At 35.7% G+C, this 13,915-nt stretch overlaps 1 protein-coding gene across 1 annotated transcript in view; it reads left to right on the top strand.

The window, feature by feature from the left end:
• The window catches only part of ZNF804A (zinc finger protein 804A), a 353,629-nt gene that overhangs the window by 260,313 nt on the left and 79,401 nt on the right, over positions 1 to 13,915 (top strand). The window contains exon 2 of the mRNA XM_025404867.1: positions 8,954 to 9,097. Coding sequence (XP_025260652.1) covers positions 8,954 to 9,097 — 144 coding nt within the window. The remainder of the gene's footprint in view (positions 1 to 8,953; positions 9,098 to 13,915) is intronic.

The raw sequence follows: 13,915 nt of genomic DNA on the forward strand, positions 1-13,915 counted from the left end.
AGTTTAAGTCACACGTTTTCTTATTTTCTGTCTGAATTAACTGTCCATTGCTGGAAGTGAAGCAATGGATTTCTCTAGTATTATTATATTACAGTCTATCTCTCCCCTCAGATATTTAACATTAGTTTTGTGTATTTACACACTGTAACATTTTTATTTTTATATTGTTATAACCTCTACTAAGTTGACCCATTTAACACCATATAATTACCTTTTTATCTTTTTATTCAGTTTTTGACTTAAACCCTGTCTTATCTAAATATAGCTACTTACTTTGGTTTTCATTTGCATGTACGTCTTTTTTCATTTATTTACTTTCAGCCTCTATGTGTCCTTACAAGTGAAATGTATCTCTTACAAGAAGCATATATTTGGGTCTTGTTTATTTAATGTATTCAGCCACTCTTTTTTTTTGATTGGATAAATTAATTAATTTACATTCAAGGTAATTATTGATAGGTGAGGACTTACTGCTGTCTTCCTATTCATTGTTTTCTGGTTATTTTGTAGATCTTTTGTTTCTTTCTTCCACTCTCGATGCCTTCCATTGTGATGAAGTACTTTTTTCTCTAGTGATATGCTTTTATTCCTACCTTTTTATCTTTGGTATATCTATTATATATTTTTGCTTTGTGGTTATTGTAAAACTTAAATGTATATTTTATAGTTATAAGAGGCCACATTAAGATAATAACAATTTAGGCCAGGTGCAGTGGCTCACACCTGTAATCCCAGCAATTTGGGAGTCTGAGGTGGGTGGATCACCTGAGGTCAGGAGTTCAAGACCAACCTGGACAACATGGCAAAACCCATCTCTGTTAAAAATACAAAAATTAGCAGGGCATGTTGGCACACACCTGTAATTCCAGCAACTCAGAAGGGTAAGGTAGGAGAATCACTTGAACCTGGCAGGTGAAGGTTGCAGTGAGCCGAGATTGTGTCACTGCACTGTAGCCTATGCAACAGAGTGAGACTCTTTCTCAAAAAAAAAAAAAAGGATAATAACAACTTAACTTTGAGAGCATTAAGAAACTCTACATTTTCATTCCACTCCATCTTGACATATATTTTGATGTTTTAATTTGCATATTTTAATAGTGTATATTTCTTAACTAATTATTGTAATGATAATTATTTTTAATATTTTTTCTTTTAACTTTCATACTAAATACATAAGTGGTATATATACCAGCATTACATTATTAGATTATTCTGAATTTGTACATACTTTTGCAGTACACACTTTTATCAGTTGGTTTTACACTTTCATGTTTCATGTTACTGGTTGGAAGAACGCCGTTTATCCATTTTTGTGAGACAAGTCTAGTGATGAGGTAATCCCTCAGCTTTTGTTTGTCTGGGAAAGTCTAACTTTCCTTCATTTCTAAAACACAGATTTGCTGGGCACAATATTCTTAGTTGATAGTTTTTTCCTTCAATAGCTAAGTAATTCATCCCACTCTCTCCTGGCCTATAAGTGCTCTGCTGAGAAATATGTTGCTAGTTTTATTGTCCCTCCTTTATATGTTATTTGATGCTTTTTTATTGCTGCTTTCAGGATTTTTTCTTTGTCTTTAATTTTTGACAGTTGGAGATCCTTAACCTTCCTGTACCTGGATATTTATATCTTTCCTCAAATTTTGAAAGTGTCTGGTATTACGTTTAAAACCAAGCTTTCTACCCCCTTTTTTCTCTTCTTCTATACTTTTATGATTTAAATATGTGCTGTCTTGATGCTGTTCAATAAATTCCATAAAGATGTTTTCTTCTTGTTTTATTATTTCTCCCCTGACTGTATATTTTTAAATATCCTTTCTTTGAGTTCACAGATTTTCTTTGTCATGACAAATTCTGCTGTTGATGTTCTCTAATGCATTGTTAATTTCATTCATCATATTTTTCAGCTCTAGAATTTGATTTATACTATATATTATTGATTATTTGTTAAATTTATCGTTTTGGATCATTTATTGTCTTCCTGATTTTATTTACTCATTTTCTATGTTTTCTTAAAGTTCACTGAGCTTCCTTAAAACAGTTATTTGGAATTCTTTCTCAAGGAGTTTTTATATCTCCATTTTCTTAGGTCAGCTAGTGGGAGATTTTGTTCTTTTGGTGATGTTCTATATCCTTGGTTTTTCATGGTTCTTGTTGCCTTACATTGATGTGGATGCATTAGAAGTAGTTTTTTCTTCCAGGTTCTTTGTCTGGGAAACCCTCCTCAGTCAGTCTGTCCAGAGATTCTGAACAGACCACCTGGCATGATTCAAGAGTTGGCTTATTGCTGGAATCTAAAGTCGAGTTGTCCTGATGCCTAGGTCAGGAGGTAGGTAGGCCTAGAACCTATGGCTTTCCTTAACCCGGGGTCCACAAGGGCTGCCCTGGCACTGGGGTGGGCCATGAGCCTGAGTCTTCAAGGGCTGGCCACCCACTAGGATGAGTTTGGCATTTGGTTCCATTGGGATGAAAATGGAGCCTTAACTCCACAGGAACAGGTCTGAGTCCATGAGGACTGGCTTGGAACTTGGGTCTACAGGGGTGTTCTTGGGCTCTCAGTGTCCTCAATGTCCACAGTGTGTGCCTTGGCACTGGAGTATACTATGGTGGGCCTTGGCTCTGGGTCCTCTGGAGTCCGGGGCATGGGGACTTGCCTGTAACTTTTATCTGCTGGTGCTGGTGTATAGGTACTACCCTAGAGGCTTGGTCTGTGAGAACTTGACTGGGTCCTAGGTCCTTGGTGAATAGCTTGGAACCTGGTTAAACAATGGAAGTCTTGGGGCCTGTGTCCATGGTTACCTGTTTGATGTTTGAGGCCAGAAGTGCCAACTTGGCATTAGGGCAGACTTGAAGTCTAGGACCATAAGAACTGCCTTATCTGTGAGTGGACCTAGATTATATCCATAGGAACTTGCCTGGAGGCTGGGTTTTCAGGTGCTGACCTAATGACTAGGGCTGCAGGAGTCAGCGTGGCATTGGGTTTGGTCCAGCACATGGGTCCACTAGGGTCTGCCTGGCATTGAGGCTGATCCAGAGCCTGAGACTACAGGGTTCAGCCTGGTGCTAAGAAAGGCCCAGAAAAAGTTTGCGAGGATAGCCTGGATGCTGCAACTATGGGAACTTCCTTAGTGCCAGGGTGGACTTGGAGGCTCTGTTGGGCCAGCCTAGAATCTGATGCCACAGGCAGTGGCATGGCAATGGTTGGGCCTGGATCCTGTATCTGCAGAGACTTGCCTGAGAGTTGGGTTTGTAGGTGCTGACCTGATAACTGGGGCTGCAGGTATAGACTTTTAGCTGGTGAAGGCCTAAAGCCTGGGGCAATGCCCAAGCTCAGTACTGGTGCATTCAGGAGTCTTGGGCCTCTGGAGTTGGCCTAGGGTATGGGCAAACCAAAGCCTGAGGCTGCTGTGGGCCAGCCTTGTGTTGGATGAGGTCTGGGGTCTGGGGCTACTGAGGTCAGCCCAGTAGTGGAGTCCCAGTGGTGGACTGAAGATCAAGTCTGTTGCTCAGGCTTGGAGCCGGGGGCTACAGAATCTAACCTGGTGCTAGAGCAGATCTAGAGACTTAGTCCACAGGTACTGTCCTGGAATCTGGGGCTCTGGGGCGCTGCCCAGCATTAGTTTTTTGGGGGCACAGGGCTGGTGTTGGGATCTGAAGCAAAGTCCTATGTTCACATTACTCTCCTCCCTCATGTGGAAAATATATCTCTCCATGTTTTCTTGCTTGGAGTTGGTGGAAGAGTGGCATGGGTAATGTAATACTATCTTTCCTACATTCTTCAATGGGTATTTTCTTATTTCAGCGCTATATGTGGGTGCTGTAATCTCTTATCTGATTTCCTTAGCTCCTATGAAGGTATTTTTATGTGTGAATAGTTGTTTAAATTGATGTTTCTGCAGGAAATAAACACTAGGGAGTCCTGTTTTCCATCATGTTGCTGACATTGACCCTCTTTCCTAATGTACTCATTTTCAAGACAAAAAGGGCAGTCCTAATGTTATTTATTTGTTATTTGTTGAATGTCTGCTAATGCTGGGCTCTGCTAAAACTCTGGAAATAAAAAAGTAAGGAAAACAGGTACAAATTCTTTCCCTCAGAGAGCTCACACTTATCAGGGAAGGTTACTTGTATATACTCAATTAAGAATACCTTCGGAAAGAGGCCATATGCTATGATGAGGCCACTATGAAGTGCATCATGTTGGAAAATAATGTTTCTCCCTTCAAGGTTCTACTTTGGTGCTATTCATATTTTAGTATTGGGGGATATATTGTCCTTGGGGTGTGGGTAAACCATTAACTTCTCTATTTCACTTTGCTGTCTCCAAAATTTATTGTACTGCCGAGTTGCTGTGGTCACCAATTAAGATTTGTGACTTTATAACTTGGAGGTATATGCATACTGCTTCCCTAAAAGAAAGGATTCAACCTTTACTGTTTTTACATATATATAAAAAGTGCTGAGTTAGAATGACCTGACTAGTTGCAGGAAGATTGTCCTTCTTTTTCACTTTGTGCCTTCACTGTCAGTGACACAGTACAAAACTGTGCTCATAGTTCAATCTAGAATGGCTTTACCAGATAGAGGGTGAACATTTTGGATTGCATGTATAAGAACAGCTGTGCTCCTTTTTCATCTCACTCAAATGTATCTCTTACTTTCTGCTGTGGGATGGAGGTATTTAATATGTGCTTTACAATCTCAGTCAGTGCCTGTTTCAATATTAGCCACAATCAAAGAGAGGGGTCATGGAATGTGTCAGCCTGACTAGGAATGATTTTGTCTACATACATGTTTTTAAATGTATGATCAGTAACAATACATATGACTCCTTTCCCTTAAGATGCACATACAATAATGAAGTCTTTTTTTTACTCTGCTAATATTTTCTAGAACACAGCCTTGATTCCTTAACTGCACTTAACATCAACTTGAAAGTCTGGCTCAAATGTTTGTAATTGTGCTATCACTTTCAAACTTAAATTCGGCCATGCTATGTTTCTTTTAATAACTTAGAGGAGGATAGAGTTAGAGAGAAAGCAACAGAACACACAAATATATCAAAATGTTAACAATAATTTTATTCAAGTGAAAATCGTATGTCTTTTATTATAGTTTTGTAACTTTTCTATAGCTATTAACATTTTTAAAATTGAAGCATAATTTTAATTTTTTTTCTGAAAAATAAATTGTAATGAGAAATTAAGCAAAGAGATGGGGAAATAAAGAATAAAAGAGACTAAGAAGCATAGAAGATGGTAATGTATGGGCCTTAATGGAATTTTGGTTTGAACAACCTATTTTTAAATATTAGAGATTAGAGCTATTTGCCCACACTGACTGGGATATTTGATGACAATACAAAATGATCGTGGTTTCTCTACTGTTTTTGTTTCTTTGTTTCGATCTGATATTGCTTTTGTGATTATGTTTTTTAAAAGTCATTCTAATTTAGAGATATATACTGAAATATTTACAGAAAAAGTGATATAAAGCTGGGAATGCATTTAAAAATTATTTGGGCAAGATGAAAGGGTATGAGATGGGATAGGATACAATAAATCAAGATTGACCTTGAGTTCATGGTTACTGAAGCTGATTAGTGGATACATAGGGATGATTATACTCCTCTCTCTTTTTTTACGTGCTTAAAAGTTTAGAAATAATTAAATACTATGAACAAGACTATTTGGGTTTAAATATGGAGTGAACATTTGCTCATTATATCTTGGAGCTACTTAACTTTCCTGTGCTTCATTATTTCCATCTGTAAAGTGAGGAAATGAAAAGAATCAGGATTAAATGAGTTAATACATCCAAATTATTCATCAGTGACTGACCCTAAATAAGCACTAACTAAATGTTAGCTATAGTTACTTTTAAATTACTGTTTTTATTTTTAAATCTAGGCTGAAGCTAATATTTTTGAAGAATGCAATTTGACCAAGAAATCTGCTGAAAACCTTCCCACCTTTGTAGATGGAGTAAACAGAAACCAATGATTGCTTCTCTGGAGGAATATCAGTCTTATTAAAAAAAAAAAAAAAAAAAAAACTTACAACATAATAAGAACTAATCAAATATTTATAGAGAGGAAGTAGCTTTATTGTAGTTATAATGAATGGGGAAAATAAACTATTTACCATGAAATTTCTGTTAGTTTAAGATTGTCCAGAGAGCTAATTCAGCTTTAATCCCAAAATTATTTCCATTTCCTATATTGATTAGAATGTTATCTCTGCCTCAAATGCTTTAGCCATGAAATCATATTACTTAATTTTTGTTTCCTTTAAATTGACTAATCCATAAAGTATTATTTTGAAGATTTTATTGAAAATTCAGTAAGCAATCTGGATCTACGTTACTTACTTTTACCCTTTTAATTAACATATTAGAAGAATCAATTAGTGTAATTAGGAATAATTGACAAATTTGCTGAGAAATGGTTCATTATTTACTGAAATTGATGGAATTATGCATAAACCATTGAGTTATTTTGTGATTTATCACTGTCTTAGTTCATTTGTGTTGTTCTAAAAGAATACCTGAGGCTGGGTAATTTATACAGAAAATAGATTTATTTGACTCATGGTTCTGCAGGCTGTACATGAAGTATGGTGCTGTCATCTGCATCTGATGTGGGCCTCAGGCTGCTTCCACTCATGATGGAAGGGGAAGGGGAGCTGGTGGGTGCAGAGATCACATGATACAAGAGGAAGCAAGAGAGAGCTACAGGAAGATGCCAGGATCTTTTTAACAACCAGCTCTCAAGAAAATTAATATAGTAAGAACTTACTCACCTCAATCCTCCATGGAGGGTGTTAATCTATTGATGAAGGATCTGCCCTTATCACCCAAACACCTCCCATTAGGCCCCACCTCCAGCATTGAAAATCACATTTTAACATGAGGTTTGGAAGGGGAAATTATCCAAACTATAAGAATCACCTTTGTTGTGCAGTTGATACAACTAATAAAACGTAACAATATTTAAAATGAGAAAGTAACCTATGCAATACGGCAAATGTATGCATTCATTACTACAAAGTATGTATCCCACATGAACTTTATTATATGTGATGTATGCACGAATATACAGTGCAATAATATAAGTAAAGTATTAGTCATGTATTAAATTATTGGTGAACCACTTTTCGGTATTGTAGAAACAATTTAAACAAATTGCTTTAATTTCATACTATGAGTCCTTTCTAGTGTGTATGTGTAAGGAGGATAAGTGCCATTGCCATATAGAGGACTACATTTTATTTATAAATATCAGTGCTAAAAGTGTGTTTTATAGTAGCACATAAGAGACTTGACTATATAGTTATGATGATTTTTTTTTTTTTTTTGAGGCAGAGTCTTGCTCTGTTGCCCAGGCTAGAGTGCAGTGGCATGATCTCAGCTCACTGCAACCTCCGCCTCCCAGGTTCAAGCAATTCTCCTGCCTCAGCCTCCGAGTAGCTGGGATTACAGGTGCCTACCACCACGCTTGGCTAATTTTTGTATTTTTAGTAGAGACAGGGTTTTACCATGTTGGTCAGGCTGGTCTTGAACTCTTGACCTCAAGTGGTCCACCTGCCTAGGCTTCCCAAAGTGCTGGAACTGCAGGCATGAGCCACGGCACCAGGTCCAGTTATTTTGAATTTTAAAGGAGTTGTATATAAGATAATCTGGAAGTTAGAAATATATTTTACAGTGAGGTCTAAAGTTTAGGTATTCTTCACATCATGAATAATGTTTACACACGGAAACATTGTCCAATTTTCACTTCTTCAGTGAAAGAATTGGACAGTGTTTCCACGTGTAAACTTTATTCATGCCTGGCAACATTGAATTGAACACTGCATCTGTTGAGGGGCTCAGGTTGCTTCTACTTATGGCAGAAGGGGAAGGGGAACCAGCAGGTTCAGGGATCACATGTGGCAAGAGGGAGCAAGAGAGAGCTTCAAGGAGGTGCTAGGCTCTTTTGCCATTATTTGTGAAATTTATTTCATTGACATTTAAGTAAGCATGAAATAGCAAGTAATTTATCTTAAATGTAACTTAAAACACACGGTCAAACATTTGGCCATTTTATGCATTGTAAACAAAAGCTAATGATGACGGGCTATATGTTCATCTTCTCAGAGGTTTGGTTTTATCACTGTCTTTATTTACTGTGAGTATGATGAAAACAATCGCTTTTGCAGTTTAATCCCTTCAGTTTAGGTAAATAACTGAAATAACCTGCAGAAAAGTGTTTTATTTTCCAATAAATAGAAATTATTTTAATGTTCATTCTAAATTGATACGGGTCAGGATAAAAAAAATTAGCCAAGTTAAATGCCTAGTTGAAATGAATAATAAGTTACTAGATAGATAATTAAGGAAACAAACAAAATACAAAACTTGTATATTTGTGCACAAATACAGACCTTTTCAAACAGAACACATTTTACATGTTCAGAATAGAAAAATTTTCTGTTAGCTGAGTCATTGCCAGGAATCTGCAGTTGAATCAAGACAGTTATGTGATTTTCAGTTTTTTTTGTTTGTTTTTTTTTTTTTTTTTGAGACGGAGTCTCGCTCTGTCGCCCAGGCTGGAGTGCAGTGGCCAGATCTCAGCTCACTGCAAGCTCCACCTCCCGGATTTATGCCATTCTCTTTTTCAGTTTTTATGCTAACCTAGCATAGGAACTTGTTCAATCAAGGACTTCTATTTATTTCTATCATTTGCATTTCTCCTCCACATTTGTGCTATTTTTCTGTTACTTATCTTGGCTTCTTCTGTTAGCCTTTTAATTTTTAAGTCATAATTTATTCTAACTTGGTTTTCTAGTATTTGCTTTATTTTCCTCTTTGCTGTATTCTGTTTCTAACTCTCATTATTATACTATAGTTGACAACTGTTAGAACAAAGTAAACACAGGGGAGAGCTAATTGTATCCTTCCTTGAAATTTTATTTTTCAGGACTATGCTGAGAAGGAAAATACCATAGCAAAAGCTCTGGAAGATCTGAAGGCAAATTTTTACTGTGAACTCTGTGACAAGCAGTACTATAAGCACCAGGAGTTTGACAATCACATTAACTCATATGACCATGCTCACAAGCAGGTAAGAAAGAGATGGGCAAAAATTCTGCCATTTCTGGACTTGTGTAATATTTTTAATTGTGTAAACTCTATGAATATGATATGATATTCCCATTTAATTTAATTCACTGTACAGTTTTGAAATATATCATTCTGGGATGATAATTTGATGACTTACAGCAAAGTCCTTCTTTTTTTTTCTTTAAGAAAAAAGGCACCAGCAGCAAAGTATGAAATAAATAGCATAAAGAAATACTATTCAATTGCCTTTTTATGAGTAAAAATGTTTTGAAAACAATATTCTACAAGTGATGATCATCTTATTGTCCTCAAATGTATTGTTTTAAACATTTAAATCAATAATTTATGTATTATTTTATATATTATTGCATGTTATTTATAAATATAATATATAAATATGTTTATCAAAGTTAAATAAAATTTGACATAGTTTATCATAGAAAGCGTTTTGGATTTAAACTACCATGAAAACGTGTGAAAAAAAGAGTCAGTGTGCTACAAATGGTCCTAGGTTATTGATTGAGCACTTAATATATCTATGGTTTTGTTCATTTTAATGTTTTCATTTTATTGTCAATTGTAAATCCCAGATTAATTATTACTATCAATTATAAATCCAAGATTTTGCAACACTCTATGTAAATGAGTTTAAAATAGTGGTAATGTTATAAATGTAATTAATACAAATTCTACTTTCTAATATGCCTTACATTTACCAATAAAACTTCATTCATTGTTTAGCTAACTTGATGCAATACAAAGTATTAGCATTAATTTATAAACATTTTCTATTTTAGCTATCACCTTTAAATACCATGCCGAGTATTCATTTTGGTATGAATTTAAAGATACATTTTTAAGCAGTTGAACCTGCCCTAACTTTCTGTTATATCAGAGTTATTTATTATAAGAAAGAAAAAGTAGGGAAAGTAATCATGTTAAATGATAATGGACCAATTGTGTGTACTTTCTTTTGCTGTCAATCCTGCAATCGTTCATATCAACTACACTGTGCTTGGAGAGGATGGTGTAGGGAAGAATTTACCCTTCAATTACATACCTCACCAATTAATGCATACTTAGCTTAGTGATCTGTCCCTGCCTTTCTTTCCCCTGGTAGTAGATCTATTTTATGCAGATAAATGTTAAATGCAAATCATTATCTTAAGCTACATATGCACTAACAGTTACATTATTATTATAAAAACGTAGGAAATAGCTTTATGTAACAGGAAATACAGTATTTTAAGGATAACTATACATCTCGATATTCTGGGATGGTCTCACTTTCTACCACTGTCCTGTTTTAATTATGAAAAGTCCTTATTTGGATAATAAATAATATGGTCATAATATGTATGTTTGTGGAAAAGCAGCAATGTTTTTAGATACTTTTTAAAAGATGGACATCTAAAGGCAAGGGCCTAGTTAATGTAATTCTTCATGCTAGTATAATGTAAATTTAAGAGCTATGTGTCACACAGAGTTTGGATATTTTTGCCCTTGGAATCTCATGTGGAAATTTGATCCCTGATACTGGAGGTAAGACCTAAAGGGAGGCGCTTGGATCTCTGGGCTGATCCTTTATGAATGGCTTAGTGCCATTCTCATGGCAATGAGTGAGTTGTCACTTTTACTTCCCAGGAGAACTGTTTGTTAAAAAGAGCCTGGTACCTGCTCCTTCTCTTTCTTGTGCCCTCTCTGGCCATGATCTTCCCATGCTGGCTCCCCTTCCCTTTCTACCATAAGTGGAAGCAGGCTGAAGTCCTCCCCAGAAGCAGATGCTACCCTCACGTTTCTTGTGTAGCCTGCGGAACTGTGAGCCAAATCAGCCTCTTTTCTTTATAAATCACTGAGCTTCGGATATTTCTTTATAGCAACACAAATGTACAGAGACAGTGTCCATCATAAATCAGCAATAGGTACTTAATTCTCAATTTCAAACTTTCTAAGTGATTCTTTCATATAACAAGATAATTAAAATAGTTCTCAGTACAAGTATGACACTCTGAATTGAGTGACATACTGTTAATCATTGAGATTAAAAAAAAAGAAAAGAAAAAAAAGGAAAGTTGAGAATCAGGAAAAGGGAAAAAAGAAATTCCTCTAGACTTCTTCATCTGCCCTTAAAGTAAAGTCGTAGTTGTGTCTGTCCTCTGACCTGGCAGCCTATGGGCAATTCAGAGTTATTTTCCCTGTAAGAGATTTGTCACACTGATGCTATGAAGAGATAGAAAAGGGAATGATTGCCTTATTGCTGCTGCCCCTCAAACATCTTGATTTTTGCTTTAGTGGTTTCAATGTAACTGAAATACCTCCCAACAGGCACTGAAGTGACCTTCACTTCAGCAAAGTCAAGATTCAGTGCTTTGCAGCATGCTGTTTTGTTCTGTCCCAGAGGAAGTCAAGGTCAGGCCAGGTTGTTGGAATGTTTTGTTTCTGCAAGGACTTCTATTGCTATAGAAATGAAACAGATTTAGTCCCACATTTGAGCATTTCATAATAATTTAAACTGCTGTTTAGTGATCCGATACTTGAAGGAGTTACTTCTTGATATTTGGTAATAGAAATATTCATTTGTGGGGAAAAATGTACTAAAACTTAATTTAAAAGTAGGAGATACCAGTAAGGTAATGCACAATACAATCACTTCAAATATCTTCCCTGGGATTTTTTGGTGTGCGTGTGATGTGTACTTCAATCTAATTGAATGTCTGATGGTTTTTACTTTACCATTTAGAGCATTGTTCTCTTAGGATAAATTAAAGACATATAGTTTGCACCTAAAGAGCCCTCAAACCCAAAAATATTTTTGCCCCAAGAAATGTACACAGGCACACCCATTTACATATATGTAGCTAATTATAAAAGTGTCCTGTTTTGACATTTTTCATTTAAAGCCATAATTGGGATTGAAATAAATTGTATATTTTGTCTTGAGTATGCACCAGACTCTGGATAATCAGTTCTAGCATCTGAAATAATGCCATTTTCGTGCACCTTCCCCATGTCAACTTTATAGTTCTTCCTTCCCTTCCTTCTGCCATCTCCTTTCAGGTGGATGGCTGTCTATTGACTCAGCCCTTGTTGAGGGTAGGGAGCAAAAACTAAAACTGTAAGCAAAGATTTCTGTGCTGTTACCTAAATATAATTATTCCTCACCTCCCCCAAAAAAAGAATACAAGAGATAAATGCATCTAATTTTACATATTTGATTTTATAAATTCAACTAAGAACTGTAATCCAATAAAAGTCCTGCCACGTTTAGTTTTTACCACTGAAACTTTTATATGTATTTTTTAAAAAATATAAGAAAGCCAATTAGAGTCAAAGTGATGCATATTTATTATTATTTTAATAATCATTTATTAACCCTTGGGAGTATATTCTTCTTATAGTTTACATGATGACTTGGTTGGTGGTATCAGTGAAACTGTACAGCTTTATTTTACTATTTTATTTTTAATGCACTTTATTAATGACCATCCTTTAACAAACACATTTTCTCAGAATAAATCTGGTGAAATAGTTTGTGAATTTATCGTACCCTTTATCCTGTATAGATTTACTTATACTTTATTTTATTTTAAAGAAATTGAGATACCTTCTGGAATTATTCTTAGTAAGTTCAAAATTTTAAGAAGAAAATTCATCCAGGAAAAAATATGCAAAATCTAATATTACCATCATGTGGAGATTTGAGAACAGTACATCCCAAGAATCAAAATTTTTATTTCCTACTAATCCTATCAAGAACCAAACCATAAATTATCTGCTGAAAGGATTATCTCATAATATATTTAAAATTATCCTGGCACCTATAGAAACTAAGATGTTATGATTTTTGCTCTCTATGGTAGGAGATAGATATGGTAAATAGCAAGAAAACTTAAATTCTAGTTGAATATGAGAATAACCAGAGAAGTTTTTAAAAATAGCATTCCCAGAGTCTGGTATAGGTCCATGCTACCTTCTTTCTTTGAAACTTTCCAGAAAATTATAGTTCGAGGCCAAAGTTAGAAAAGAAAGTCAAAACGCCGAGGATCATAAGGTTACTGTTACTTGCCCTTTGATGATGTTTCATCCTTCTATGATGTAGAAGAATAGTGAAGTACCTCTCTTCTTGTTCCAGAATACTTGTTGAAAAAATAATTTGAAGAAAATAAAGAGAGAAACAAAGAGAATGGAGAGAAGCAGTTAAGCAAGTGTATTGTGTTCTCCTCTCTCAGGCATTGACCCATAGAGGCGGAGATGCATTACAAACACACAAAGAAAGTAGGGACTCTGGACAGAAAGTGTCTTTTGGGCAACTTGTTCCACACCAATTTGTACCTCAGCCAATATCAATCTCAATTTGGCAGCAGAATGTGTTATGCAACAGACTTTGTTGGTTGGCCTTCCCAGATTGCTGCATTTAAATTTTCCATTAATGTTGCCAAGAGTTTCTTTTTTTTTTTTTTTTTTTTAATTTTTTTTTTTTTTTTTTATTTTTATTTTATGGGGTGTTGTAGGGTACATGTTTATAACGTGCAGGTTTGTTACATATGTATACTTGTGCCTTGTTGGTGTGCTGCACCCATCAACTCGTCATTTACATCAGGTATAACTCCCAATGCAATCCCTCCCCCCGCCCCCCTCCCCATGATAGGCCCCGGTGTGTGATGTTCCCCTTCCCGAGTCCAAGTGATCTCATTGTTCAGTTCCCACCTATGAGTGAGAACATGCGGTGTTTGGTTTTCTGTTCTTGTGATAGTTTGCTAAGAATGATGGATTCCAGCTGCATCCATGTCCCTACAAAGGACACAAACTCATCCTTTTT

The sequence above is a fragment of the Theropithecus gelada genome, chromosome 12 (genome assembly GCF_003255815.1).
Source record: "Theropithecus gelada isolate Dixy chromosome 12, Tgel_1.0, whole genome shotgun sequence".
Taxonomy (NCBI): domain Eukaryota; kingdom Metazoa; phylum Chordata; class Mammalia; order Primates; family Cercopithecidae; genus Theropithecus; species Theropithecus gelada.